The sequence below is a fragment of the Malus domestica genome, chromosome 04 (genome assembly GCF_042453785.1).
Source record: "Malus domestica chromosome 04, GDT2T_hap1".
In the NCBI taxonomy this organism is placed as follows: domain Eukaryota; kingdom Viridiplantae; phylum Streptophyta; class Magnoliopsida; order Rosales; family Rosaceae; genus Malus; species Malus domestica.
The window spans coordinates 21,284,332-21,312,043 of record NC_091664.1 but is presented as its reverse complement, the minus strand read 5'-3'; the positions used below and the strand labels follow the sequence as shown (position 1 = coordinate 21,312,043).

Here is a 27,712-nt window from a genome sequence, read left to right as displayed (position 1 = left end):
AAGTTGAATTGAAACTGCCATGATATATTTGGAGTTCTTAGTTTTATTTAGGGTTTTCTATTATTCAATGAACCAGTCTGAACATGAATTAGAGTTGGGTAATTCAGATTGGGTGTGTAGATCAAATTTATTGATCAAGGGTTTGGTTTAAAAGGCCAATTTCTTGTTAATTTTGAGTCGTGTTAGTTTTGGATGTTGTATACATGACTTTTGGACTACCTGGAAGTATTTTGGGATTTGTTATATGAATTGGAAGTGGGTTGTTACGTAAGTTGCAGAAAATTGATTTATTTGCAAAGAAAACTCAAGTTTCTAGTAGTCTTCTTTGGCTCTTAATTTCTAGGTCTTTATGTGCTCCTTTGGAGAAAAACTTTTAGTGTGTTAAAAGTACATATGTTTATGATTGTAACCCAATTGTTTTCACTCAGTTTAGTTGAGTTTTGGTTGATCAAAATCTTATTTAAACTTGGGTCGCGAGCTACAAAATAGCAGCAGAAAACTGGGTTTCTAGTTTTAAGACTCCATTTTTCTTTTTGGCATAACTTCCAATTTAGAGCTCCATTTTCTACAAAACTTATATGCTTTTAAAGTACAGAACACAAGCTTCAAAACCCATATAATATTACACGATTTGGTTTAGTTTTGATTGTTCCAAAGGGAGCCTAAACTTGGTCCAATAATGCTGTTTTTCTGCAGATTTTGTGAAGAAGCAGAGTACTGTTTTGGCACACCTATTTTCTTTTCCAGATTCCTTTCTAATCTACTTTACTACTATTTGAGTGATATTATTTGAGTGGTAAGATTACAGAATCAGTGTACTTTCTTTAGATAATATTGATTTTGTGATTAAACACTTAGTTTGGTTATTAATGTGTGTTACTTGTATTTATACTTTTGATTGTACTTTTATGTTCCGATTAGGTTCTTCAAAGGAACAGAATTAATCGAATTCAAGGTAGGGGATTCTAGGAAACCTTATATGTATTAATCTAATTACTGCTTACTTTTGGTCAATATGCTACGAATTGATCTTAAATATTAAAAATCAATATTACTAGAGACTATGTAGGCCTTAGTGGACCTATATTGGCTAGTGAGTTATCCCATATAATATATACATCGGTTTACGTGTATGGGACGTCATATTGTGATATATATGTGCTTATTTATCTTCTTAATAATGTGAATGATAAGTATAATAAATGTTATGACAATGTGATCCTAGAATCTTATTAGTTGTATTCTGTAGAACTTATATGCTTGTGTGACATATTAGTTGGTGGCCATAAGAAGTTAATGGTGTAGGAACTCATAGGGTTTGAGTTGTGGGTAGGTTGTGTGTTGCATTTACTGCACCATGTAACAATGGTACATGGATGGTCTTGCTTGGTATAACCGCGTTGGGGGACCATACGTATTTTAAGGGTGATCATGATTGGTATATCCGTGTTGGGTGATCACTACCTGTACGATGAGATTATGCTATGGTTTTGCCTGGTATATCCGCGTTGGGAGACCATACGCATTATGGGAGTGATCATGCTTGGTATATCTGTATTGGGTGATCACTACCTAGAGCTATAAGATACAGTCTTGCTTGGTATATCCACATTAAGGGATTGTTAGGGGTGATCATGCTTGGTATATCCGCGTTGGGTGATCACTGCCTACGTTATTAGACTATGCATATGGTTCTGCTTGGTATATTCGCGTTGGGAGACCATACGCATTTTAGGAGTGATCATGCTTGGTATATCCATGTTCAGTGATCACAACCTAGAGTTAGGATGTGGTCCTGCTTGGTATATCCGTGTTGGGGGACCATATGTATTTCATGAGTGATCATGCTTGGTATATCTGATAGGCGATTATATTTCGGGTTAGCTTCCATTGAGTGGGCCGGAATCCCTACTCTTGCTCATTTCCATAAAGTTAGTTCGACCCTAGATTCGAGTGAGTAGGAATTGCTCACAGTAGACGTTATGTCTATAAATTAGAATTACCATGTTATTACTTGGAATCCAGGCAGGGGATTATATTAAATTCCGTGCATTGATATGCGATCTTGTTGACTGATTAACGTAATTAAATGTGAATATCGTGCCTCCTTGATTCATGGAATTGGTTAGTTGAAGTGATTGTGGAATGATGTTGGATATGATTGTTATTAATACGATTAGATTAGTTGATCAATGTGACTAGAGGATGCTATTGTGCTTTGTTGATTCTTTGGTATATTACATGTTATGAATTGCGATTTTATGTTGAAACATAGTGATTTATATAATGGATGAAATAGAAACCTTGATTGTCATGTGGGTTCGTTGTGTAGCTCGAATCGAATAATTCATGCTTGTTAAGTCCAAATGATTGATTGAGGAATGTTATGCCTTTCCGCTTGAACAGACTGTGATATATGTCGAATTGCAGCGAATGGTGAACTACGAATAGTTTGATCCCTTCTTAGGGTACGTAGGTAGTCTAACGAGGAGGTTAGATGCAACCATAAAGTATACGAAAAATTACTATGTGATTTGATTCTCAAGTTATGCTTTGCCATGTCTCGGAGGCGAGGTATGATAGATATACGAGTATTTGGTGACATCACGTGTTGATCTTGGACGTATGTCGGGATCGGGGCGTGACAAAGCGGGTATGTAAAATACCCTTACTTTGGTCGTAGCAGCAGAACACTTGGTCTCAAGGGAAATCCGGCATGCTGGTTAGGGGAGGGAAAATGAGGAAGGGAATTAAATTTGGCAACGATATCCGGCTAGGAGTCTACATATCAGAGCAAAGGATAGGGTGAGGATGAAATAAGAGGAAGAGAGGCAGATGGAAAAGGTGATGGGAGGTGGAGTTTTGGGTTTGGAAAGTAACGGCTAGAGGAAAGGGAGGGGAGGAAAGGAGGAACATGAAGTCCAAAGGTGAGACAAATTCACGGGAAAATTGAAGACAGAGCTCACGGAAGTTGAGAAAAATCTCAGGGGAAAATTGAAAAAGAGAGAAAGGAAAGAAAGAGGGAAAGAGGAAGGAGAATTGACAAGGTGCCACCCACACCCAAGCCAAAGGCTAGGGTCGGAGGCAAGGATGATTGTAGATTAGGAAACCAGAGAGAATTTCACACGTTTTCTAGAGAGAGAAGTGAAAAAGTATAGCTAGCTGACTACTAGTGGCAAACACACAGTAGCCAATTGTTAGTCATTGTTAGAATAGTGGTTATGCCTTCATATACCTAAGAGATTATAAGGAACTTAGACTCGTATTTTAATCTTATAATATCTTAGACTCGTATTTTAATCATTTGAGCTATTTTTTGATACACGATTGTATTCTCTCATTTCCTTTCACTTCCTTTCTTTCTTTCGCTTCTTCATCTTAACATGGTATCAAGAGCATTAATGTCCAACTCTGACACGATCTTCACTATTTTTGCATCTTTTTTTCTTTAACTCAGTCAACCTTTTGATTCGATATCTTAAGTTCTTCAAATTTAGTGAAGATTTAAAAGTTAGAATCCTACACTAAATGTTCGACAATAACTCGTATCAAAATTTCTTTGTAAAGTTAGAATCCTACACTAAATGTTCGACAGTAACTCGTATTAAAATTTCTTTGTAAATTCTCATATTTTCTTTGAAATTCTACATGTTTTAAACCAACAACAATGAGATTAATCTAGCCCTTGCTACTTATTTCAATTGGTCCTTATGACAGTTAGATGTCAAAAATCCTTCATGGCTTGCTGCAAAAATGGTATAAAGCATCATGGTAATGTCTACAGATTACGTAAGTATTGTATGGTTTCAAAGCTTCAGCCGTAGATCCTTCACTGTTTGTGAAACACTATAAACATGTCAATATATTGTAAAACTTATGTATGTAGATTATATTATTCTATATGCTTGTTTGTATCTCAATCTAAGTACATTGAGCATTTGCTTGCTAAAGTTTATCAATTCAGACGTGATATGAGTTGTGCACTACCCCACTATTTTAGAAACTAATACATCGGTTACTAGCCAATTCTCCATGATAAGTGGAAGTTTGTTATTTTTGTATTTAGTTGAATATCAGAGTACGACAAATAAGACTACAAACTAATAGGAACATTATTAAACAAACGAGAATGCCGAAATGGTTACAAAACCACAAGAAACTATATTGTGACTAACTTAACTTCATACTAAACTATAAGCTATATTCATAAAGAGCAAAACCTAGAAACCCTAATACGGATAGGCTAAGTCGATATACCAAACTAACAAGCAAACTCAAATAATCAAATAACCATCAAAACTAATATTTTCCAACTATCAAGAAAGATCTCAGCTAACAAAAGAAACGCGTTCTCAGATTACTAGAACTATCACTAGTTGAACATGAGGCCTTTGAGTGAGTAGGAGACTCTTTTTCCCTTGCCGTTGAGATGACTTTCTTCAAGTAATCTCTGTACACTTGACCAAATCATGATTTAGGGTTTTGTAATATTTCAGTATGTTCTAACAAAACCACAAACAATAAAAAAAAAATGTAATTAGACACTCGATTCAACTACCAAATTGATACCTTTCGCCAATACATATTGGCGCAAATCGGCTTATGCCAACAGATCCATACCAAAAAACCAGACTTGACGAAAACGCTCTACAAAGACCACAAAACACAAGAACACACAAAGTTTCTGCAATTATCACAAAGACGAAGCAAACTCGTACAAAAATCTGTATGAGTTTTTCCAATTTTTTTTTTCCCGACTATTATTTGCACTCTAAAGTTAGCCTAATGCATTCATGTGTGAGTTATGAGAAATGTAACAAGTTAAAGTGCATCTATCATTTCTCTTTTTTCTTTAGGAAATACCTAACTCCGTGGCTTCAAACATTGTTCTTTTCAAGCAACATATAATAATCTGATATATGTACAAGATTTTTATTATTTGTATTTAAAATCTCTTTTATATGCGTACGTCAAACTATAGTTTGTAAAAAACAAAAAGAAAAAAAAAATCCTTTTCAACAGGAAATGAAATGTTCCAATTTAATCATACATATTGCTCTAAAACCTTGAAGAAACACTGCACATGGTGGAAATGAGTTGAGTCTTTACATGACGATGTGAGTGCGAACCCGATCTTTGACTAATCTAATATCTAATGTAACAAAATTTATCATTTGACAAAAAAAAAAAAAAAAAAAGTAATGTTCCAATTTAACCATACATATTGCTACTAATTTTCAGGCTCTAAAACCTTGAAGAAACACTACAGAATGACCAAATTAACCTTACGCCACCCACATCCCGTCGTTCCTTAGACAAGGTCAAATACGTAATTCAATAGTAAGAAGTCGGTTTCTGATTCTGGGCAGGAATCCATACCCTTTCTCCGCCCCTGCTCTTTCTCACACCGAATTCCGGTAACTTCTCTCTCTCTCTCCCTCTCTCTCTCACTCTCCATTTCCAAACCCTAGAAACTTTCCCACCTGAAATTTTCTCAGCAACCAAACAGACCCGTATAGCTCTTTCTAGGGTTTCGAAAGTACCATTCTCCACCTCAAACGATTCCCACGGCTCGATACAATGATTTTCTCAAGCATCGGACGCTGGATCACCCACTCGGCTCGTTCCAAATTCAAAAGAGTACGAATTGTAGCACGAAAAATTCTAATTTTTGAAATTTTTATCTCAAGTTATCTTTTTTTTTTTAGTTGGTTGATAAATTTGATATTTTTCTGCGCAGAATGTGATTTCGGGTACTTACAACAGGAGGAACACGCTGCTGCACGATTCCTTTCCGCAGTTGTCGACGCTGCTCGGCAATGAGTGCGTTGATGGCGGCGTAGGGATTCTGAAGGGATATATAGCTTATAATGGAGCTGGGAAGCGGCTAATTTCAAAAGCATACATGTCGAATGTGAAGTCTGTTTTCGGAATCCCTAGAATTCGTCGCTTGTTCTCCAGCCAAGGTCCCGAGAAGAAAAGTAAGGGCTTTCTACCCAAAAGTTATGAAATTTTGTTTGGTTTGATAATTTTTGATGCTTAGCTTTAATGTGTTTATGTTTGATTTTTGCAACGGTTTGTTCTTATAGATTACGAAAATTATTATCCGAAAAATAAGAAGGAAATTCCGAAAGGGGGTGAACAGAAAACGGAGTCCAAAGGTGTGCCACTTTTTGATTGTTTTGGTTTTTTAGACATTGATGTGTTTTGGGTAAGTGCAACATTGTTTAAGTAAGCTTATTAGTATCAGTTTTCTTCAGAGGGCTCAAGTGCAGGTGGTCAGGGGAATGCCCAGGGACAGTTTTCGAAGCAGATTCAAGATTTACTTGCTCCTTTAATGTTCATTTGCTTTATTGTCACATCATTATTCCTTAATCCTCATCAAGCGAAGGAGGTAATCACTATGCTTAGAGAAACTAGTTTATTTAGATTGCTTTTGAGTAGGATTGAGATTACTGTCCTGTTTTCGACCAAAAAACTACTTTCATGTTGAATAGGTTTTACTTTCGGTGTTTCTAGCAAAAAGGTCTTTATAATAGAGGCTTTATATTTCGGTAGAGGGAGCCTTGAATGATGGAATAAACAGATCTTCCTCCCTGAGGCCTCTGTGTCTTCTCCTCTATACCTATATGTGTCTAAGCTCTAGTTAATTGTTCTACATCAATGTTGTTCGGCTTATTTTTTCCCAGTTTGCTTTCATTAGTAGTTTCTGCTTAAGCTGACTTGTTTCCCAGATAAGTTTCCAAGAATTTAAAAACAAGCTACTTGAACCTGGGTTGGTCGATCACATTGAAGTTGCAAACAAATCAGTTGCAAAAGTGTATGTGAGGAGCTCCCCACGCGAAAAAGTTCATAGTGATGATTCTGTTAGTAGTCCTGTTAAAGGTTCTCCTTCCGAAGGAAATGTAACCCAGTATAAATATTATTTTAACATTGGGAGTGTTGAATCTTTCGAAGAAAAGTTGGAGGAAGCTCAAGAAGCTTTAGGGATTGATCGTCATGATTTTGTTCCTGTAATTTATGCATCCCAAGTAATGTGGTTGCAAGAGTTGTTAAGGTATGGGCCAACAGTGTTGCTTCTGGGAGCCCTTTGGTTCATGAGCCGAAAAATGCCTAACATTGGTGGTCCAGGTGGAACAGGTGGCCGAGGCATATTCAACATAGGTAAAGCACAGATCACGAAGTTGGACAAGAATGCCAAAAACAAGGTTAAATATGCATTTCATTTCCTAGTGTTGCCTTCATCATGTTTCTTATCTTAGTAATAAAGTGAAACATAGATGCAGTTATTTACATAACAATTCATTAGTGTCCATTTTTTGAATCAGGTTTACTTTAAAGATGTAGCGGGCTGTGATGAGGCTAAGCAAGAAATAATGGAGTTTGTGCACTTTCTAAAAAATCCTAAGAAATATGAGGAATTGGGAGCAAAAATTCCAAAAGGTGCTCTTCTTGTTGGCCCTCCTGGAACAGGAAAGACGCTTCTTGCAAAGGCAACTGCTGGTGAATCTGGGGTGCCTTTTCTATCTATATCTGGTTCAGATTTTATGGAAATGTTTGTTGGTGTTGGTCCGTCAAGGGTTCGAAGCTTATTTCAAGAGGCAAGACAGTGCGCACCCAGTATAATATTTATTGATGAGATTGATGCAATTGGCCGGGCAAGAGGGCGTGGAGGCTTTTCAGGTGGCCATGACGAGCGTGAAAGTACTCTCAATCAATTGCTTGTAGAAATGGATGGATTTGGAACCACTGCTGGAGTTGTTGTACTTGCTGGCACTAATAGGCCTGATATTCTGGATAAAGCTCTCTTGAGGCCAGGCCGGTTTGACCGTCAAATTACTATTGATAAACCAGACATCAAAGGTCGTAACCAGATTTTTCAAATATATCTGAGCAAGCTCAAGCTGGATCTGGAAGCATCATTTTACTCCGAGAGGCTTGCTGCTCTCACTCCTGGATTTGCTGGAGCAGACATAGCAAACGTCTGCAATGAAGCTGCCTTGATTGCTGCAAGAAATGAGAGTCCAAAGATAACCATGAAACATTTTGAAGCGGCTATAGACAGGGTGATAGGCGGCCTAGAAAAGAAGAACAAGGTATCTGTTGCCACTGCATGGTAATCTGTGCAGTTGACGACTCCTTTATGATTCAACAATTAATAGCTGAGAATTAGAAGATTTTTTGATGAACCTGCAAAAGTGAGATAATTTATTTGGCATCATTAATCTAAGTTTGTACCTGTGCAACCTGAAATAGTGGTGTAAACAACTGTTTGATCATGAGAGACTTGCTAAATGTGTTTTTTACCAAGATATTTAACTGTTTAGTGGTCTCTTTATGCAGGTTATTAGCAAGTTGGAAAGACGCACTGTTGCTTACCATGAATCTGGTCATGCTGTTGCGGGTTGGTTCCTGGAACATGCAGAACCTTTGCTTAAAGTAACTATTGTTCCACGTGGCACTGCAGCACTGGGGTTTGCTCAGTATGTTCCGAATGAAAATCTTCTTATGACCAAAGAGCAGCTTTTTGATATGACATGCATGACCCTTGGTGGCCGAGCTGCTGAGCAGGTGAAGCTCTCTTTCTTTCCCAAAATTACTAAATAAGCAAGTAGGGATAGAATCGTATGATTAAGAAGGAAAATCTTGATTTGTTAAAGAGTGGTACTTGTATGCTTCCACCCCCTCCTAACTCATTGAGACTGAATTTAGTATTTAGCCTCAACTCTTCAACGTTACAAGGGAACTTAGTGTGGTCTATCACTCATTGAAGTATGACGAATTTAACTGAAATATAACATTGTTTAAAATTTTAAGAATGTCATCTTGGCAACAAACAAAACTTCTAATAAATGCCGAAAGTACATGATGCCTTTTGTCCTTTAAATCTTTAGATAGTTAGTAATATTTATGTTGTGTTGCATTGTTCATATAGTTTGTGACTGCAGATAGTGTTGTTTATTTCACAATAACTTAATTGTTTTAAATTGATCAAGCGCAATGCTTCAGACTCAAAAGGTGAAAAGAAAACATGTCGAGGGGGCTTTTGTAGCTCCCAAAAACAAAGGGGGTAACGGTGTTCACATTTTTGAATTGTTACCAACTTCCATTAGCTTGTACATGTGTGTGCGTGTGCGCCGGATGTGTCGAAGTAATTTGTGCATGCAATTTTTAGTAGTACTTCCATTCGTCAATACCTATGGGTTAACATTTCGAATTTCAGTTTTGGCATAATATTTGTTGGAGACTCATCATTAGATTGAAAAGAAAAATAAAGTTCCTAATTTCTGTGAAGTAGATCTTAGTTTTCTAGAGAAACAAAAATTGTGGCTGGTTTGCATGATCATGCTCCTGTATGTAGAAAGCTGAAGACGGGGTATTGCTATGTTGGCACGATGGCACCACATTTTAATTTTATAACAAAAGGCATCTTTGTAGCTTATGAGACTTTTTTCAACTGTCGTTAACTGCGTTGGTATTCTTGGAGTAGGTTTTGTTGGGGAAGATTTCAACTGGAGCACAGAACGACTTGGAGAAAGTGACCAAAATGACTTATGCTCAAGTTGCAGTGTATGGCTTCAGCGACAAGGTAGGTCTTCTTTCGTTTCCTCAGAGGGAGGATTCATTTGAGATGACCAAGCCATACAGTAGCAAAACCGGTGCAATAATTGACAGTGAAGTTAGAGAATGGGTGGGTAAAGCATACTTCCGCACCGTCCAGTTGATAGAGGAGCACAAAGAGCATGTAGGACAGATTGCAGAGCTGTTGCTGGAAAAGGAAGTCCTTCACCAAGAGGATTTGATTCGAGTACTGGGAGAACGCCCATTCAAGTCGAATGAGCCCACAAACTATGACAGATTCAAGGAAGGGTTTCAAGAAGAAGATAAGGAGGCTAAAGAGACCAATGCGAAGGATGGTCGGTCGCCACCCATTCAACCGGATGTCGTTGCGCCTGCATAGTGCAAAGTGATTTCATGGGATTATGTGTTTATAAAATGAATCCGGTCAAAGGTTACGTCTTTCGCCAGAAGTGATTGTAAAACTGCTCTGTATATCTCATAGGTGCGGTCTGGTTTCGCCTACGATTTCTTGTTAATTTCGTTTAGGAACGTCTGGTTGAATCGGTTTTAGAAAAGAGTTTTTTACACCAACAGTCCTTGAATTTTTCTTTCAGAAATTGCCAATGCCTTGGTAGATTTTCTACAGAAACAAATTTTAACGTAAACATTCACTGTCCCAGGTCTTAATATTTTCACATAACCTCCCGAGGATTTGCAAAGATTTCAAATAACTCATTCGTAAGAAGGAAAAAAATATAGAATGTTGTGAATTAAAAAAATTCTTAAGATGTCGTTTATTATTGCTAATTTAGTCTCTGAAATTGTCATATGAGTGAAAATTAGGTCTTTACACTATTGGTTTTTTTTTTTTTTTGGGTAAAATAAGTTCTTATATTCATTAAAAATTGCTAATTTTATCCAAACTATGACATTCAAACTTATTCTATTCAGTTTTTCATTAAATTAAGTTACGTGACTTGCACGTGATACATTTTGGAGGGTAATACTATCATTTACTCGCCTATAAGTCCTTGATGTTGTATATTGGTTGCGAATCTAGTTTCTAATTACCTCCAAAGCTAACTCCGCTCACTTTTTTTCCAAAAAAAGGAGTTCTTAAACTCATAGAAACCTACCAATCTACTTCGAAAGTGTATCACATGTAAGTCACGTGACTTAAATCGACGAAAAATTGAATAGAATGTCTTCAAATTTAATATTAGGAATGTAATTGACATATTTTAATTATTTAAAGGATTACTTTTTTGGAAAAAAAAAATAGTTTAGGGACATAATCTAATTTTCACTCGAATAATATAATTCAAGGAGTAAACCAACATATAAATGTAAAAAAAAGAAAAAAAAAGGGTTTAACCTTCGCTAGATTACTTTTTGTCATTATACAATTTGTCACTTTATTTTTAAGTTAAGGCGTTATATGAAAGCATGTTAAACCTTTATGGGACCCTAAGGCCATCTCCAACCGAAGAGTTCAGAGGGCCGAAAATAGTCCGAAAATCATCTTCAATCGAGAGTTAGGCCAGAGGGCTCGTGGGCCCCAAGGAATCTGAAAGGGCCAAAGGGCTGGCTGAAATTTTATTTATTTATGTTGGTTTTGTTGTCGGTTATAACCGACATAAATAAAAGAAATAGTGTCGGTTATAACCAACACAAATAGCGAAATTTTTTGAATATAACGGCTAGCTAACGTTAGCTAGCAATTATTTTTGAATTTTTTTTTACAGTTTTAATTTTTTTTATTTACAAAATTTTTCCTATAACTTCTATTTTTTTCTATAACTTCCCGTAACTTCTATTTTACAAAATTTGTTTCATATATTTTTTTTAAATTATATTTTTTCTTCTAATAACTTCTATTTTACAAAATTTGTTTCATATTTTTTTTAATTCTATTTTTTTTCTAATAACTTCTATTTTACAAAATTTGTTTCATATTTTTTTTAATTCTATTTTTTTTCTATAACTTCTATTTGACAAAATTTGTTTCATATTTTTTTTAATTCTATTTTTTTTCTATAACTTCTATTTGACAAAATTTGTTTCATATATTTTTTTAAAATTCTATATTTTTCCTATAACTTCCTAAGCCATTATACAACATTAAATTAAATTAAATAACATGAAACAACATTAAATAATATTAACCAACATAAAAAAAACATTTAACAACATGAAACTTAAACAACATTTTTAAAAACATTTAACAACATAAAACTTAAACGCCTACTTCATGCTTCTTTTGACCCAAAGATGTGCAACAAGATCCTGTTGTAGATACTTGTTTGTGGCACGAGAACATATCATTCTATAGCGCCTCATGTACTCATTTATAGAGATACTACCAGTTCTTGGATTGAAAGACAAATTAGGCCCATTATATATTTTTGCACAAGCCATTCTTGACATATTTGGATCTTCTTGGTCGTCATCCGACTCTCCATCAATATACCTATCTCGCTCATCCTCCACTATCATATTGTGTAATATGATGTAAGACATCATGATGGAGTCCAAATTTTCTCGACTCCACCCTCTTGCTGGTTCGTTGATGATCTTCCACCGTGCTTGAAGAATACCGAAAGCTCTCTCAACATCTTTCCGGTATGCCTCTTGGTGTAAGGTAAACAACTTTTTCGCGTCATTCCTAGGGTTTGCAATTGCTTAGACAAGTGTCGCCCACTTTGGGTAGATGCCATCTGCTAAGTAATACCCCATATTGTATTGACAGTCGTTGATGTAGTAGTCAAGTTAAGGTGCTTTACCTTCCGTCAGGCGATTGAAGAGGGGGGAACGCCCAAGAACTGTAATGTCATTTTGGGTTCTAGGGACTCCAAAGAAAGCATGCCAGATCCATGTGTTATATGAGGCAACTGCCTCTAACACAACAATTGGCTTTCTCGACCTTCTGCTAAAGCCTCATTGCCATCCGGTGGGACAGTTCTTCCAATCCCAATGCATGCAGTCTAATGACCCTATCATGCTTGGAAACCCACGGTCTCCAGTTTGTGAAGGAGTCGATTTAGATCTTCCTGATTTGACTCGCAAAGGTACTCATCTTTGTAAACATGAACAATTGTGTCACATAATTGTTCAAGAGTATCAAGGCATGTAGACTCAGACATACCATGGGTTTCATCCATCGAATAAGTTAGGGAGCCATTGGCCATCATTCCCAGTGCAACAATAACCTTTTGATGAGGTGAGAAACCAGGACGGCCTGCTTTATCCTGCTTTTGTTGAAAGTATGGATTGACTTGCTGGACATCACGAAGTAAACGCTGGAAGACATAACGCCTCATCCGGAAGTGACGTTTGAAATTCTCTTTTGTGTACACTGAGTTGGGGTTGAAATAGTTGTTCATCAGATTGGCATGCGTCATCGCTATGTTTCGTGGTTTGTAAGAGCGAACAGTAACAGAGCCACCCCATTGATGTTGTTCCTCAGTTGGCTAACACACCATGACTGCTGCTCTGTTTTGTTTGTTGCGCCTTACTTGAACTTATTCATCAGACTCCTCTTCTTCTCGTCTCATTTGCGCTCATTTTTCTTCCAATTTGGAATTGGATGAGGACCCCCAATTGGAATCCGAAGAGGATCCAAAGTTGGAATTCATTGCAAACTTGAATTGAAAGAGATTGAATTAAAAGAGATTAAATTGAAATAGATCGAATTCAAAGTTATGTAAATTATAGCCCAATATCTACCCTATTTATAGCAAAAAAAAAAAAAAAAAAAAAATCCAACGGCTAGCTGACATCACTTAACCATTGGATTTGAATTTAAGTTGTAGTTTTTAAATAATAAATTATGTTTGGCCTTCGGTTGGAGACGGTTTTTTGTGACAGGGTTAAAACGAGCCCTATGGCCCTTTGACCATCGGTTGGAGATGGAGGCAAATCTGACCCTGTATTGTTCATTAAAATATTAATATATTAGAGGGCCAGAGGGGTAAAACGAGCCCCTTGGCCAGCCCTCGGTTAGAGATGGCCTATGGTTCAAAACCTCAGGGGTTGTGTGAAAACATGTAATCAACTTACAGTTAACTTTGTCATTAGATAATTTTTAGACCAAATTTTAGCAAAAGGGGTTTTGTGAAAACAATTTGAAAACTCAAGTGGGTGGTATTGAAATTTTGAAAGCGCAAGGAATTTTGTAAAACCACGAATAATCTCAGGGGTGCTAATGTAAATAAGTCTTTTAAAAAAAATCTAGAAATGGAGCCTTACATAGAGGGACATGACAAGAATAACCCCTTGTCTCGTAAGATTTTTATAAAGTCGTCATGACTCGCTAGGCAATTAAATATAACTTTTTGGATATTTTGGGGACAACCGAAAAATAGGACAACCCACACGTAAGTTGTAACTAACAAATGCTTGAATTGTCCATCTATGCAAGGACTAAAAAATATGTCTATAGGAAAAATTTGGTTCTTTCTGGGCAATCGTCTTTGCTAGAAACAGATTAAACTGGAAGTAAAATAGTTTGGTTCTATAACCCTCAGTCTAATGAAGGCATCTGTTGACCAATAAAAAAAAATAAAAAAAAAAACCTATTGAAGACGATCCTTACCAAAAAAGAACAATTATCCACACATTCAAATCATAAGACTATATTTTGGGGAAAGACTAAGTTTTTTTACTTATTTCAGAGAGGGACATAACTTTTTCATGTGGCAGATGATGTCATGTTTATTTTTGTAATTGCATTTACATTTACAATTTATTTCATGTAATTGAAAGATGAGTCTTTATCTCCTTATTCATACTGTTTCCTTCTATTTCATCTTTCTTCTTCATCATTTTCTTTATATTCATTCTCCATCCTACCCGTGTCTCTCTCTGTCTCTCCTCCTCCTTCTTCATCGGCCTTCTCTCTCGCTGTTTCTCATCCTTCTTCTTTGTCTTTTTTTCTCTCTCCTCCTTCCTACCTTTCTCGCTCTGCTCCTCCTTCTTCGTCATGCTCCCTCATATTTCTTCTCCATACTTCTCTCTCCGTCCTCCTCTTTTTCTTCTTCTTTATATTGTTCCCTAATTTTTTAAGTATTTTTTTTTCTTTTCTAATAACGATTGAGATTTTAGGATTTTGGTTTTTTATCATAGCATTTTTTGAAAGTTAATTTTGATGCATGTATTTGAAATTGATCTTCTAGAAGTGCAAGAAGAATTTTGAAACTGATCTTGCAGAAGTGATGGAATTTTGAAATTGATCTTGCAAAAGAGCCAAATTTTTTGAAATGTACTTATAGAAGTGTTGGAATTTTGAAACTGATATAGAAGTACTACTATTTTGAAACTGATTTTGCTGAAGTGTTGGAATTTTGAAACTAATCAGAAGTGCAAAAAATTTTGAAACTGATATAGGAGAAGTGCATGAATTGTGAAACTAATTTTGCAGAAGTGTAGAAATTAATTTTTATGGATTTAAAATTAGTTTGAAGTTTTTATAGATAGAATTGGTTTGTAGTTTTGGCTTGGTTAAGTAACAAGTCTACTAGGGGCATGGCTGAAATTTTGACGTTTTGGTTTGCTTATTTTTTGGCTAGGCTTGTTGGGGTTTGTGTTTTTTTTTTCTCCTTGACATGTTTCAAAACTAGTGGAGTTCTATGAAATGTATTTTAAGTTTTTTTCTCTATAGGTAAAACTCCCTACTAAACACCTTCCACGTAACTTCAATTTAAAATAATAAAAATATTTACAATGCAAATGATATTACTACGTCAGTTTACACTAGAGAAGAAGGAAGTATTTGAACCCGAGACATAGTAGGTTGAAAAGGAGAAACAAACCTAGTACATGGAAGAATATTGCCTATAGAAAATAAACCTGGTACTAGATTGTATATTGATTATAGTCCCTTGATGTGTCCTTGATCCAAAATAATTAATGTGAATTTTATTTAATGTCTCCCATTAAATATTTAAATTTATTAATATACAAATTTTAATTTATTTTTTGACCAAATGAAGGATTTTTTTTAATTTATTAATTTTATTTAACATTCTTCAAACTTGAAAGACTCAATAATGTACCTAAATGTATGTACCGAAATGTATTATATTGAACTAACGTATTTAAATGTTAGTACCGAAATGTATGTACTGAAATATATGCACCGAAATGTATTATATTAAATTAATGTATGTAAATGTGTGTACCAAATGTATGCACTGAAATGTTAGTACTGAAATGTATGTACCGTAATGTGTTTACCTAAATGTATGCACCGAAATGTATTATAATGAATTTAATGTACCTAAATGAAAAAGACAAAGTACATCGAAATATATTGTATAACAAAAATTAGTTTACTAAATGTTTACAACAAACTATATTACAATAAATGAAATGAAAATGAAAATTATAATGAAATAAAATTAGTACATTAAAATTAGGAAGAAAAAAAGAAGAATTAAAAAATGCAAATGTGTTGCAGTCATATTTAGAATAGGAATGTGTTTGTGTAAATCCTAGGGAATCTGGGAAAGTATCTTATATTCCTATTAGGATTAGATTACCTATTAAATATTATAATCCTGTTTGGACGCAAAATGTTGGTTTGGGCCGAGTTCTATTCTCGGCCCGGAAGGTCTTACGAAAAGTTATCATGGATCGTTTAGTTCATAGGCTTCCTAACCTAGGTCGGCCGAGTCGTGCTGCAAGACGAGTAATTGAATCCTGGCACAATAAGGTGTCTCGGCAAGATATAGACATTGATAACCTGGAAGTGAATGCGGCTTGATAAAGGACCGGGTTCATAGTCATAGTGAAAATAGGATTAGTCGAGATAGTGTTTGGTTAGAATAAGGAGTCCTAATCCGAGTAGGGATATAACTCGATCTAGAGAAGACCTGATGCTATAAATAAAGGAGGCTGTGCATGGCCCCTTCAATTCAACACACAACTGCCATGCGTAAATTCTCTCAACAACCTTGAGACTTTTTCCTTTTCTTTTTTTACCGACACACCTTCAGTTTGGATAAACAGCACTGTGAAGGCAACCGGTGATATCTTCAGTTGGCATAGATAACACTGTCATCGTAGAACTAGCCGGTCTCGCAGCATCTTCAGTCGGCATAGATAACATTGTGTCGAGGGTGACTGGTTATCTATCCAAGTCTCGGTCGAAAAGGATTTCCGAATCTTTATTGGTCAAGGTCATCTCATTAGCCTTCTCGGCGAAGTGAGGTATTACAGTTTATTAGGCACGGCACATTGCACGCCGAGTTTGTTTATGATTCGATACTCTCAAGTGGGATTTAGAGTACGGCATTCCGACGGCCGAACCACGTTTATTGTTAAGACATATATCTACTTTGAGTATTTGTGCCCTTACACTTTAGTGTTGATTCAACGTGAGTTTACTCTGACGAATACCATCACTGTGACAGAATCCGACAATGACGATTTGTAAGCTTCGTAAGAATAGTAGCCTTGTCTTCAGGTTCGAGAACCCAAGAGGTCGAGACATGTTCCTTCCTCGGTCGCAATCGCAAGATGCAGAAGTCGGTTGCGCACTCATCACAACATCAACATATTTTACTCCTCGGTCGAGCTCGGCCGATGAGTTGGCCCGCCCTGCATTCAACCAAAAGACGTAGTTAGCTCATAGATTACTCGGCCTGCGCTCCACGTAGGTTTGGTAGTTTTTAGGGTCAACATTTTGGCACGCTTAGTGGGACCCAGTGCTAAAACTACGAAGTTCATGCCAATTGAAACACGATCGGTTAAAAAGAAAACAACTATGGGAAAATCAACAACCGGTTTGCCAATTCAGAACATAGGACAAAGTGTATCACAGGCACATAATCTCTTTAGTGCCGTGACACCTGAGTCCACAAGTGCGACTCGCCGAGAAAAGGAAGTTAGTCTCGGCGGTCAGCTGTGCGGTCTAGAAATCCCTAACAAAAACACCTGCGTTCTTAATGAAGGGATAGTGGAGGACTGTGATGGGGATGGTGGTGAAGGCTCTAATCCACCAACAAGATCGTTTCTTCGAAGATGACTTGACGAACAGTCTCGGACGGTTGAACAGACGTTTAGTCGAGGAATCGATAAACTGCATGACGTGATACGTACTAGTAAGGTACAAAACAGATTGCTTGAAATACTGGTTAGCAAGGTCTGCGACGACAGGTCATTCGATCTTTCCTGGCAATTGCCACCAAGGAATAATCTGTTACCAATAGTACAGGCCGAGCCAATCCCTACTCGGCTCAAGCCAATTGACTTAGAAAAAAAAGAAGGATCGAGTAGTAGGACAGATGAACCCGACCAGAGAGTGGAAGTAACGTCCGTCGATATGATCGAGGTCCAACGGATGATTGATTCGGCCATGAAAAAGGGGCCGAAGTTCCCTAAATTCGTCCATCCATATCCAGCTTACGTGGAACGGTTCAAATATCCTAAAGGTTTCAAAATTCCAGATTTTAGTCTTTTCGCTGGAGAATCATCCTTATCCTCGTTAGAACATGTGGCTCATTTCACCGCGCAATGCGGAGATGTCAACAGTGATTTTCACAAGCTGCGGCTGTTTAACTTTTCATTGACAGGTTCAGCATTTGCATGGTATATCAACCTCCTACCTAATTCCATCCAAAGCTGGGAGGAATTGGTTGAGAGATTTCACGAGCAATTTTATCGGCCAGGGATGGAAATGTCAGTTTCCTCGTTGGCAAGGATGGCTCAGGCATCTGACGAGTCACCAATGGATTATCTTACCAGATTTAAATCGGCCAGGAATTGGTGCCTAGTACCTCTCCCTAAAGTCGAGTTTGTTAGACTTGCTTTGAGCGGACTCAATGTAGAATACAAAAAGAAATTTTTGGGGGCAAACTTTCGAGATATGTATGAATTAGCCCAGCATGTCGAGCAATATGACTATTTTCTCCGAGAAGAGAAGATGTCGAAACCCCCATCTCGAGGGACGATTTACAAAAACCCTACGGTCAATTACGCGTCGACCGAAGGCGAGGAATCTCAGTATGTCAGCGTGGACGCAGCTGAGATAGTAATAGATAAACCATACGTGTGCAAGGCATTGACTCAAATTAATTCCAATGAGGTCAAAGCCCGCTCGACCACCGAAGAAACAACAAAGACATCAAAAGTTTATACCTTTGATATCACAAAGGCTGAAGCAATTTTTGATCAATTGCTATCAGCGAAGATCATTAAACTTCAGCCAGGGCATAACATTCCCAAGGCCGAAGAACTTAAAGGAATGACTTATTGCAAATACCATATCTCGACAAAGCATGCAACAAACAATTGTGTCATATTTCGTGATGATATCTAGAGCTGGATTGACAAAGGCAAGTTAAAGTTTCCTGAAAAACGCATGACGGTTGATACAGATCCATTCCCTTAGCGACAGTCGGCATAGTAGATGCCCGTTTTCCTAAGTTCCTAAGAGCAAAGGAAAAAAGAAGGTCGAATTTGCCCCAGTACAACACATCCGAAAGCAAAGCTCCCAGCCTCGACTCAAGATCGACCTATTTTCCAACGTGCCAACTACTGAGCTCTTAGGACCGGCCATAGTTGAACCAATGTCAAACTACAACGACGAAGAAAATGGCGGGCCAATAGTACCACATATCCTAAAGAAAGGTTCCCAACCTCGACTTAAGATCGACTTATTTTCTAATGCACCACCCACCGAACTCTCAGGACCTGCTATAGTCGAGTCCACGTCAGACTCTAGCGAATATGGAAATGGCGGGCCGATAATTCTGTGTAGCAATTGTAAAACACGCATTGTATTAACCGAGTCCAAGAGAAAACTACCTCCGATGCAGATGCCGACATACAACACCAATCGATGATTACAGCGAAACCTTCAAAGGAACCTAGTGAAGGCTAACGCCAGAAAGTATTCGACAGGCTCGGCCCAAGGAAATAAATAGATGGTCCTACATCGGTCAGACGGCGCCTTGATTTCGACGCACCGTTTTACAACGAGGATTATTATTCCTGCAATTCCAGTAGTTCGAGCTCATCAGCAAATAAAAAAACCTTCAAGCCATCTAAACCACGTGAGTAATGTTGGTACAGCTACAATTCTCCCACCGGCATGTATACTGCGCTATCTAAATCTCAAAAACGTCGACGTCAGTGTATAGATTGCTTGGCTCGACGGCAAGCGGCCTAGCCTGTTTTGGCCACTAAATGGCATTTTTTATCATCGACTCAAAGACCAAATATAATGCTTTGCTCGGTAAGGATTGGATTCATCAAACGAGTTGCATTTCTTCTTCTTTATACCAAGTCCTTATTTTTTGGGATGGTAAATCGGTCGTGGTCCACCCAGCTGATACTCAATCGTTTGAAACCAACATGATTCAGGCCCGCTATTATGATGATCACGTCGGCTATATTACCCTACAAGGTTTCAATGAAGATGGACGGTCGACTCGGATATCAGTCCAGAAAACCATCGAGGTAGGCGCCGAAACTATTCACCAGGATTCGGTAAGACTCGGTTTGGCCAATTTGCTCTCCACCTCTGATGCCTGACATCAAAAGTGTAAAGCGTCGGGCCGTGGTTTCATTCACGATGGAACGCTTGCTGGCCCATTGGTATGCTATTTCCAAACATCCACACTCGGGCATCAACTTAATCGAATTTCTGGCCGAGAAAGATAACGGTCGGGTACTATTGTTGGACAAAGTTCAAGTCGCACCGGCCGAACTCGAAGACAATCGGCCCCAAGTTAAGGACCCTTTAGACGAAATAAATGTTGGAACAACCGACGATCCTCGACCGTTGTTTATTAGTGCATTACTACCCTATAACATGAAAGTTGAACTCCGTCAATTACTTCACAAGTTTAAAGACTACTTTGCATGGAGCTACCATGAGATGCCTGGCCTTGACTGAACCCTTGTCGAGCATGAATTACGTATCAAACTTGGATGCAAGCCTTTTCAACAACTTTCCCGATGATTCTCGACCGAAGTACAGCTCAGTATTAAAGATGAAATTGTTCGACTTTTAAATGCCGGATTTATCCGGACTGCTCGATACGTCGACTGGCTGGTAAATATCGTACCAGTCCTAAAGAAAAATAGGGCCATACGCATTTGCATTGATTTTTGAAATTTGAATCTGCCCATTTCAAATTTGCTAATCGATGCCGCGGCTAATCATGACATGTTGTCATTCATGGATGGACATACCGGTTATAACCGGATATTTATTGCCGAGGCCGATGTTCATAAAACTGCTTTCCGCTGCCCGGGGGCACTTAGAACCTATGAGTGGGTAGTCATGCCATTCGGTCTCAAAAACGCTGGTGCCACATATCAACGTGCGATGAACACTATTTTCCATGACCTGATCGGCACAACCATAGAAGTGTATATTGATGACATCGTGGTCAAATCAAAAAGTTACCGAACGTGTATTGATGATCTTCGGCAAGCTTTCCTTCACATGCGTCGACATAACCTTAAGATGAATCCGGCCATATGTGCCTTTGGTGTGTCGGCCGGTAACTTCTTAGGATTTCTTGTCCACCATCGCGGCATTGAGGTAGACGAGAACAAAGCTTGTGCGATTATTGACGCTCCACACCCGACGACCAAAAAACAACTCCAGTCCTTGCTGGGGAAAATAAATTTTCGTCGCCGCTTCATAGCTAATTCCGTTGGCAAAATGACGACATTCTCTATGCTTTTGAAACTTAAAGACTCAGACAAGGTTGAATGGCGTGAAGAACATCAAACGACTTTTACGTAAATCAAGGTTGCTCTTGCAACTCCGCCTGTCCTCGTTCTACCTCGACGCGATAAACCCCCTAAGCTTTACATTTCAGCAGCCGAAGAATCCATCGGTTGCCTTCTCGCGCAAGATACTGACGCTGGGCGAGAACAAGCTATTTTCTATCTCAGCCGACACCTCAGTCCTCTAGAGATCAATTATTCACCAGTCAAGAAGCTTTACTTGGCTTGGTTCTTCGCCGCATCAAAACTCCGACACTATATGCTCCAATCCGTTACTTAGGTCATCGCCCAGACAGATGTCATTCGATATATGCTCACTCGGCCAATCGTCAAAGGTCAAATCGGGAAATGAACACTGGCACTATCTGAGTTTAGTTTGCAGTACGTCCCATAAAAAGTCGTCAAAGGACAAGCGCTTGCTGATTTCTTAGCCCACCACCCTTCTCCACATGGGTTCGGGGGCATCAATGTTGAAATTGGAATGGTAGAAGCACGTGACAATTATTGGACGATGTATTTTGATGGTTCTAGCACGTCGACATCGCCCGGCTTGGGTATCGTACTTCAGTCCCCACACCAACACCGTTGGTTCTTTTCCCTCAAGTTGGATTTTGATTGTACCAACAATCAGGCCAAATACGAAGCCCTTGTTATTGGCCTTAGCGTACTTCATGATTTGCATGCTGCTCGTGTCCTCGTCTTTGGTGATTATGAGTTTGTGATTAACCAACTAAATGGAAATTTTCGATGTATGAGCTGCACTCTGGCGCCCTATCACATGGTGGTCAGTTACTTGGCCGAGTCATTTGACGGTATCACGTTCAATCATATTTCCCATGGATGGAACACCGTCGCAGACGAACTCACTCAGATAGCCTCCGGAGCATAACTTCTGTGGGGCAAAAGTGGACCAATGATACCCGTTTTACGGCAATCATATCCGGCTTTGGTTAATCAACAAGTCCTTCAGCGTGACCAAGTCATTCGTACACGGATAATGTCCTTACCTTCGTTATTGGAACAGAAGGATCCTGTAGATGTTTGCGCGGTCGAGACGCTACCAAACGACTGAAGAAGGCTAATTATGCAATACCTTGATAATCTTAGAGGCAAACACGACTGAAAAACAAGGGTCCATGCCACAAATTACATCTCGTACCAGAATGAGCTGTATCAAAAGGTAAGGACGGCTTACTTCTGTTATGCCTCGGCCCGCAAGAAGCCGCCCAAGCAATCACAGAGATACACGAAGGAATTTACGGAGCCCATCAATCAGGATGCAAGCTGTGTTGGCTACTTCGCCGGCACGGTTACTTCTGGCCAAGCATATTGAAAGATTGTATTGAGTATGCATGAGGATGCGTCCAATGTCAAATTCATGGACCCATCCAAATAACCCCGGTCGAATTACTTCATTCGGTCACCAAACCTTGGCCGTTCAAAGGATGGGCAATGAACGTGATTGGCAAAATTACACCATCTTTTGGAGCAGCGAAACATGCATGGATACTCGTGGCAACCGATTATTTCACTAAATGGGTTGAAGTAAAATCATACGTCGAATTAACATCTAAGGAAGTTTGTGATTTTGTGGAGGAGCATATTGTAACCAGATTCGACGTACCAAGAACGATCATAACTGATAACGGCACAATCTTCATGGCCGAAAGGTTCAAAGAGTATACGGAAAAAATAAAAAATCAGCTTGAGTAGTCCACACCATACTATCCATAAGCGAATGGACAAGCCGAAGTAAGTAACAAGGTTTTGATCGGTATTCTAAAAAAAATGATAAAAGAAAGACCTGGCATGTGGCATTTAAAATTAAATGAAGCTTTATGGGCATACCGAACTTCACCCTGATCAACAACGGGGACCACCCCATATGCATTAACCTATGGACATGACGCGATGTTACCAGTCGAGCTAAGTGTAAACTCTTTACGCATGATCGAGCAAAGTAGTTTATCCAACGCCGAATATAACCAGGCCATGTTATAAGAGTTAGAAGATTTGGAAGAAGACCGGCTTGACGCTTACAATCTTCTAGTAGCACAAAAGAAAATTACTGAGCGGGCTTATAATAAAAAAGTCAAACAAAAAACGTTCGGCAAAGGAGAGTTAGTTTGGCAAACTGTGTTACCCGTGGGAATTAAAGACCCCAGGTTCGGCAAATGGTCGCCGAATTGGGAAGGACCGTTTGTCGTGCATAAAGGTATTATTCACAAGTTACCAATTAATGGAAAGTTCTTAAAAAAATACTACCTAGTCACATGGGAGATGCAAGAATAAAAAGCTCGTTTCATTTCATTGATAATTCGGTTTACAGTCAAATCGTTCTATGGTGATGAAGGAAAAAGAATTCCAAGAAGGGCCTTCAGCTCCAACCACCTCACCTCGCCCATTATGATCTCGGCCTGCCGGTTCTTCTTGTCCAACTTCAGCTGCTCGACTCGCTTTGCGTTTACCGTAAATTCGGTTAAACAAGATTTACCGTCCGACTCAAAGTCCCTCGCAAGCTTAGAAGCAATGGCTGACCTTCGTTTTTCCAGTTTGGCCATTTGATGGTCGAGGTCGGCCAAGGCTTCCCCTTTCACCTTTAAAGCATCGATTTTCGGACGAAGAGTGTCTTGAACAGCTAGTGCAGTTTTCAAGTCATCATCAGCCCGAAGAACATTCTCGAAAATACTGAAAGATTCCCGAACTCACTCCAAGGTGGACGATGCCTGAACGACAGCTTCGGTGCTCATTTGACCATCTGCTCTGAGGTAGTTTAGGCATGCACCAAACGAATCAAGAACTTTGCGCTCAAGGACTTGTGATGCCGAGAGAGATAAAACTTCTTATAGCCAAACCAGAGCAGCTGAATCAGCAGGTGCAGTCGTAGCGGCAGAAGGACCAGCCGCTTCAGAAGTGCTTGACAAGAGAGCATTAAACTCGACTTCCCATGAAGGTTGCACACAAAAATCATTTTAAGCACAACGAAATTACGAAAGAATATAGCAAGAAGGTTTTTGTTTTAAACTTGCCGAGAAGTGACTTCGGCCATATCTTCCGGTTCATTGCTCGAACCTAGAGAACTTAATGGCCAAGCCCAGTGTCTTAGACTGCTTCTCAATTCACGCGGCCAATGGAGGTTATCTACGTTCGATAGCCACTGAGGCAGCCAAGAAATATAGATAACACCCTTCGGCGTATAGAATTTTCGATGAAAAGAATGGGTAGGCACCTGACATTCAGTATCTTCCTGGTTTAGAGTTCTAAGGTAGAAAAGTAACCAAAGAAAAGCGGTAGGGGTACTTACGAAGGCCAAAGTGGCTTCTTGGGGAGGAATGTTGAGGTCATGGTCCTATGGGTGAACAAGCGTTTCCACCGTCGCTTCTGGCTCTATGGCAGGTTGTTTGCCACGGTTGACCGTAGAAAAGCCAACTTAGACAACCGCCTCGGACACAGGGTGAGGTTGATCGCGTGGTTGAAGGCGATTCACCGGTGGAATTTCGTCGCTCCCGTCGCTCTCTTCCAAAACGACTGCCGTGTGATTTGGATTTTCAAGAAGATTTTTCTCGGCCAAAGGGACCACCCCTTCCAAGACAGGTGCAACAGCTGACCCTGAAACTGCAGATGCCTCAACCAGTGGAGCAACAACTAGTTTAAGGACTTTAGAAACAGGCCGTACTTGGGCTGTTTCTTTGGCCGAAATTGGCCGTTTCTCTGTCAAGGCTTGAATGATTGGGGTAGAAGGGGAAACACTAGGAGTCGTTGCTCCCGTAGTCAGACTGGAAATAACATGAATCTCTTGTTCTCTTTTCCTCGCCAGCTTCTTGACCCGTTTTGTGGGTTGAGAGGGTTCGATGGCCGTTTCGGTTTCTTGACGAGGCCGTTTGCTCAGCAGGGCTTGCACGGTAGTCTTAGCCTTTTTAGAGATAGTAAATTTTTTCCCAGCCGCAGCCGCAGCGACCACTTCTACCTTTTTCAGTGACCGACCACCTGAGAAAGTAAAAGTAAATCAGTAGAGTTCAAAGTTGAAGGAATAAGGTAGAAATATACCGTTACCTTAGGATTGAGGGGCATAAGTCTTATTAGGTCGGTGGCCAAAGATCTTGTTCAAGACGACTTTACTGGAGTACCAAAAAAGTTGTGGGTATACTCTTCTCACCAGTCACCGAAAGTATCAGTGCTGAGAGATTCTGGAACGGCTGGTCGAAGGCGAAATTTTTGACATCATTCCTAAAACTTCTTTTTGGTGTCCTTGCGCTCTTTTTCTGAAGAGCCAGATAGGCACATTCGGCTCATCATGGAGCGAGAGGCAAGAAGAGGCACCGGGCAACCCTGAAGATAACCGAGTTGCCGAGCAGTGAATTGGGGGTGATATACCTCCCAACTTACTCGATGAGCATCACACCCAAGAGGAAGGTCACGGGTAAGCATAAACGATCCCCCGAATTACCGGATATCAGCACCATCATCTGCACTTCATGCTGTTGTGGGCAGTTTGATTGACAATGGATACTTTCGACGATGACATATTAAGAATTCATCGTCAGAAAGGACATCAAGGCCGAAGAAGTATCTAAACACGTCTTCAACCTGGTGATGAGGTATTGGTCGAGAAGCCACTTGAAGGCCGAGCGCTTCAGTAGGCAAGAAACTGACGAGTTCTGGCTGAAGAGTGACGAAATAAACCTGCAGCCAGAGTGGGGGCCACTCTGGTGTAGGTCGATCTTGTGAAGGGTTATATCAGCCAAAAGCGCAGAAGATGGGCAATAATGGCTGGACTAAGTGCCAAAGTGTGACCACTAGCCAGGGCTTCAACCACCGGCATGTTCTCGACCAAGCATTTGTTAGACTTGGTATAACAAATGAATTTGTTATACCAGTAGAAGAGGAAGGCTTCGTGTTCTCCTTGCCGTAGGCTCTCCTCCCCTCGGCCGGTAAAATGGAGGTAAAGGGTGCTGTAGTTGAGGAAGTTCTTGTAAAGTTTCTGAACTTTCTCCTTTGAAGGTTCTTGTACCTTTCCACTCAGCGTTTCGATGGCCTGATCATTCAAAAGTGCTTTCAGGTTGATGGTCGACGAGTACCCGGGGAGGGTAGTGTCAACTGGAATGTCGAAAAGGGAAGTCCTTAGGATCGCGGGAATATCAAGGATAGTGGGGCCAATAGGGCCGAGAATGAGGACCATAGTATTGGTAGCTGAGCACCAGAGGCTTTAGGCTGCCATGAAAAGCTCTTTGTCCACGACAAGCTCCATAGACGAAAAACGAATGGCATCATAAATGCCAAGAGCTTTCCATTACTCACCAAAATTTTTTTCCATTCATGCAACCCAGGCTGCCCAGGTCGTAGTGGTCGAGGGCCATGAGCCTTGGGATTTTGTTAAATCCTACATCGACCATTCAAACCTTTGCAGCAGGGGTGTTAGGCATTGCTTCTTGAAGAGTTGGGTGATGGCTGGTGGTACTGCATCCTTAAAAAGTGGACCAAGGATCTGGTGGGGGGTACTCATGTCGCTTTCAAAGCGCAGAGTCTTGATTGAGCGTTGGTTGATGATTGTCCCGCATTTGTCGCATTCCTTAGAAAGCTTGGAAATGAAGGAGGCCATTGGAAATGGTTTTGAAGGTCTTTTTTTTTGGGAGAAAGTCAGGGGGCTTTTCTTTTAATCTCTGAACAGGAAGGAGTTGGGAGAATTTGAAAATGTAAAGAATGAATAATAAAAAGGCCGGGTATTTATAGACTTTTGGAAGGGAAGATCAAGCGGGGAGAAAGAATTATGGAGTGATCGAGAAGATCGTTAATAATTATGGAGTGATGGAGAATACTAACAGATCTAGGAGAAAGAACCAAAAAACTCGCAGATTGAGGGTTCATGATGATATCATGACGGCGCCCTTTTATGAAGAAATGACGTTTTGGTGTCCGCACGATCTCGAGGGACCGAAAGATTTGTAAATCAAGATTACATGATGGCATGCGGTGACAGGTATAATGATTTGAGGATGTTTGGACATCCGCACGTTTTGAGGAATCCAAAAATCTTGCAGATCAAGAGGGTAATGATGAAAGGACACTTCAGGTCATGCTAAGAAGATGACACTTGGCAAGATGTCTGACGAGATCAAGATCATGCAATAGTGCTTCATAAATGCACGTCGGGAGGTGGAGTCTGGTGTCACTTTTTCAAGGATAGGGCTCGGCCAGAGATTTCAGGCTGAAAAAAATCATCAGAAGCGAAGGGGTAATGTTTGGACCCAAAATGTTAGTTTGGGCCGAGTTCTATTCTCGGCCGGGAAGGTCTTACGAAAAGTTATCATGGATCGTTTAGTTCATAGGCTTTCTAACCTAGGTCAGTCGAGTCGTGTTACAAGACGAGTAATTGAATCCTGACACAATAAGGAGTCTTGGCAAGATA

At 39.5% G+C, this 27,712-nt stretch overlaps 2 protein-coding genes across 2 annotated transcripts; one reads left to right on the top strand and one right to left on the bottom strand.

Moving 5' to 3' along the window:
* The first annotated feature begins 5,309 nt into the window (after positions 1-5,309).
* LOC103433429 (ATP-dependent zinc metalloprotease FTSH 10, mitochondrial-like) lies at positions 5,310-10,154 on the top strand. Its single transcript, XM_008371693.4, has 8 exons — positions 5,310-5,640; positions 5,741-5,981; positions 6,090-6,161; positions 6,261-6,394; positions 6,735-7,208; positions 7,329-8,096; positions 8,344-8,571; positions 9,491-10,154. The coding sequence occupies exons 1-8, from the start codon at positions 5,581-5,583 to the stop codon at positions 9,959-9,961; spliced, it is 2,448 nt and encodes an 815-aa protein (XP_008369915.2). The 5' UTR covers positions 5,310-5,580; the 3' UTR covers positions 9,962-10,154.
* Positions 10,155-12,557: 2,403 nt separating this feature from the next.
* Positions 12,558-12,962, bottom strand: LOC103433502 (uncharacterized). Its single transcript, XM_070820233.1, has one exon. It carries the CDS (start codon positions 12,960-12,962, stop codon positions 12,558-12,560), a length of 405 nt encoding a protein of 134 aa, XP_070676334.1.
* Positions 12,963-27,712: the final 14,750 nt, after the last annotated feature.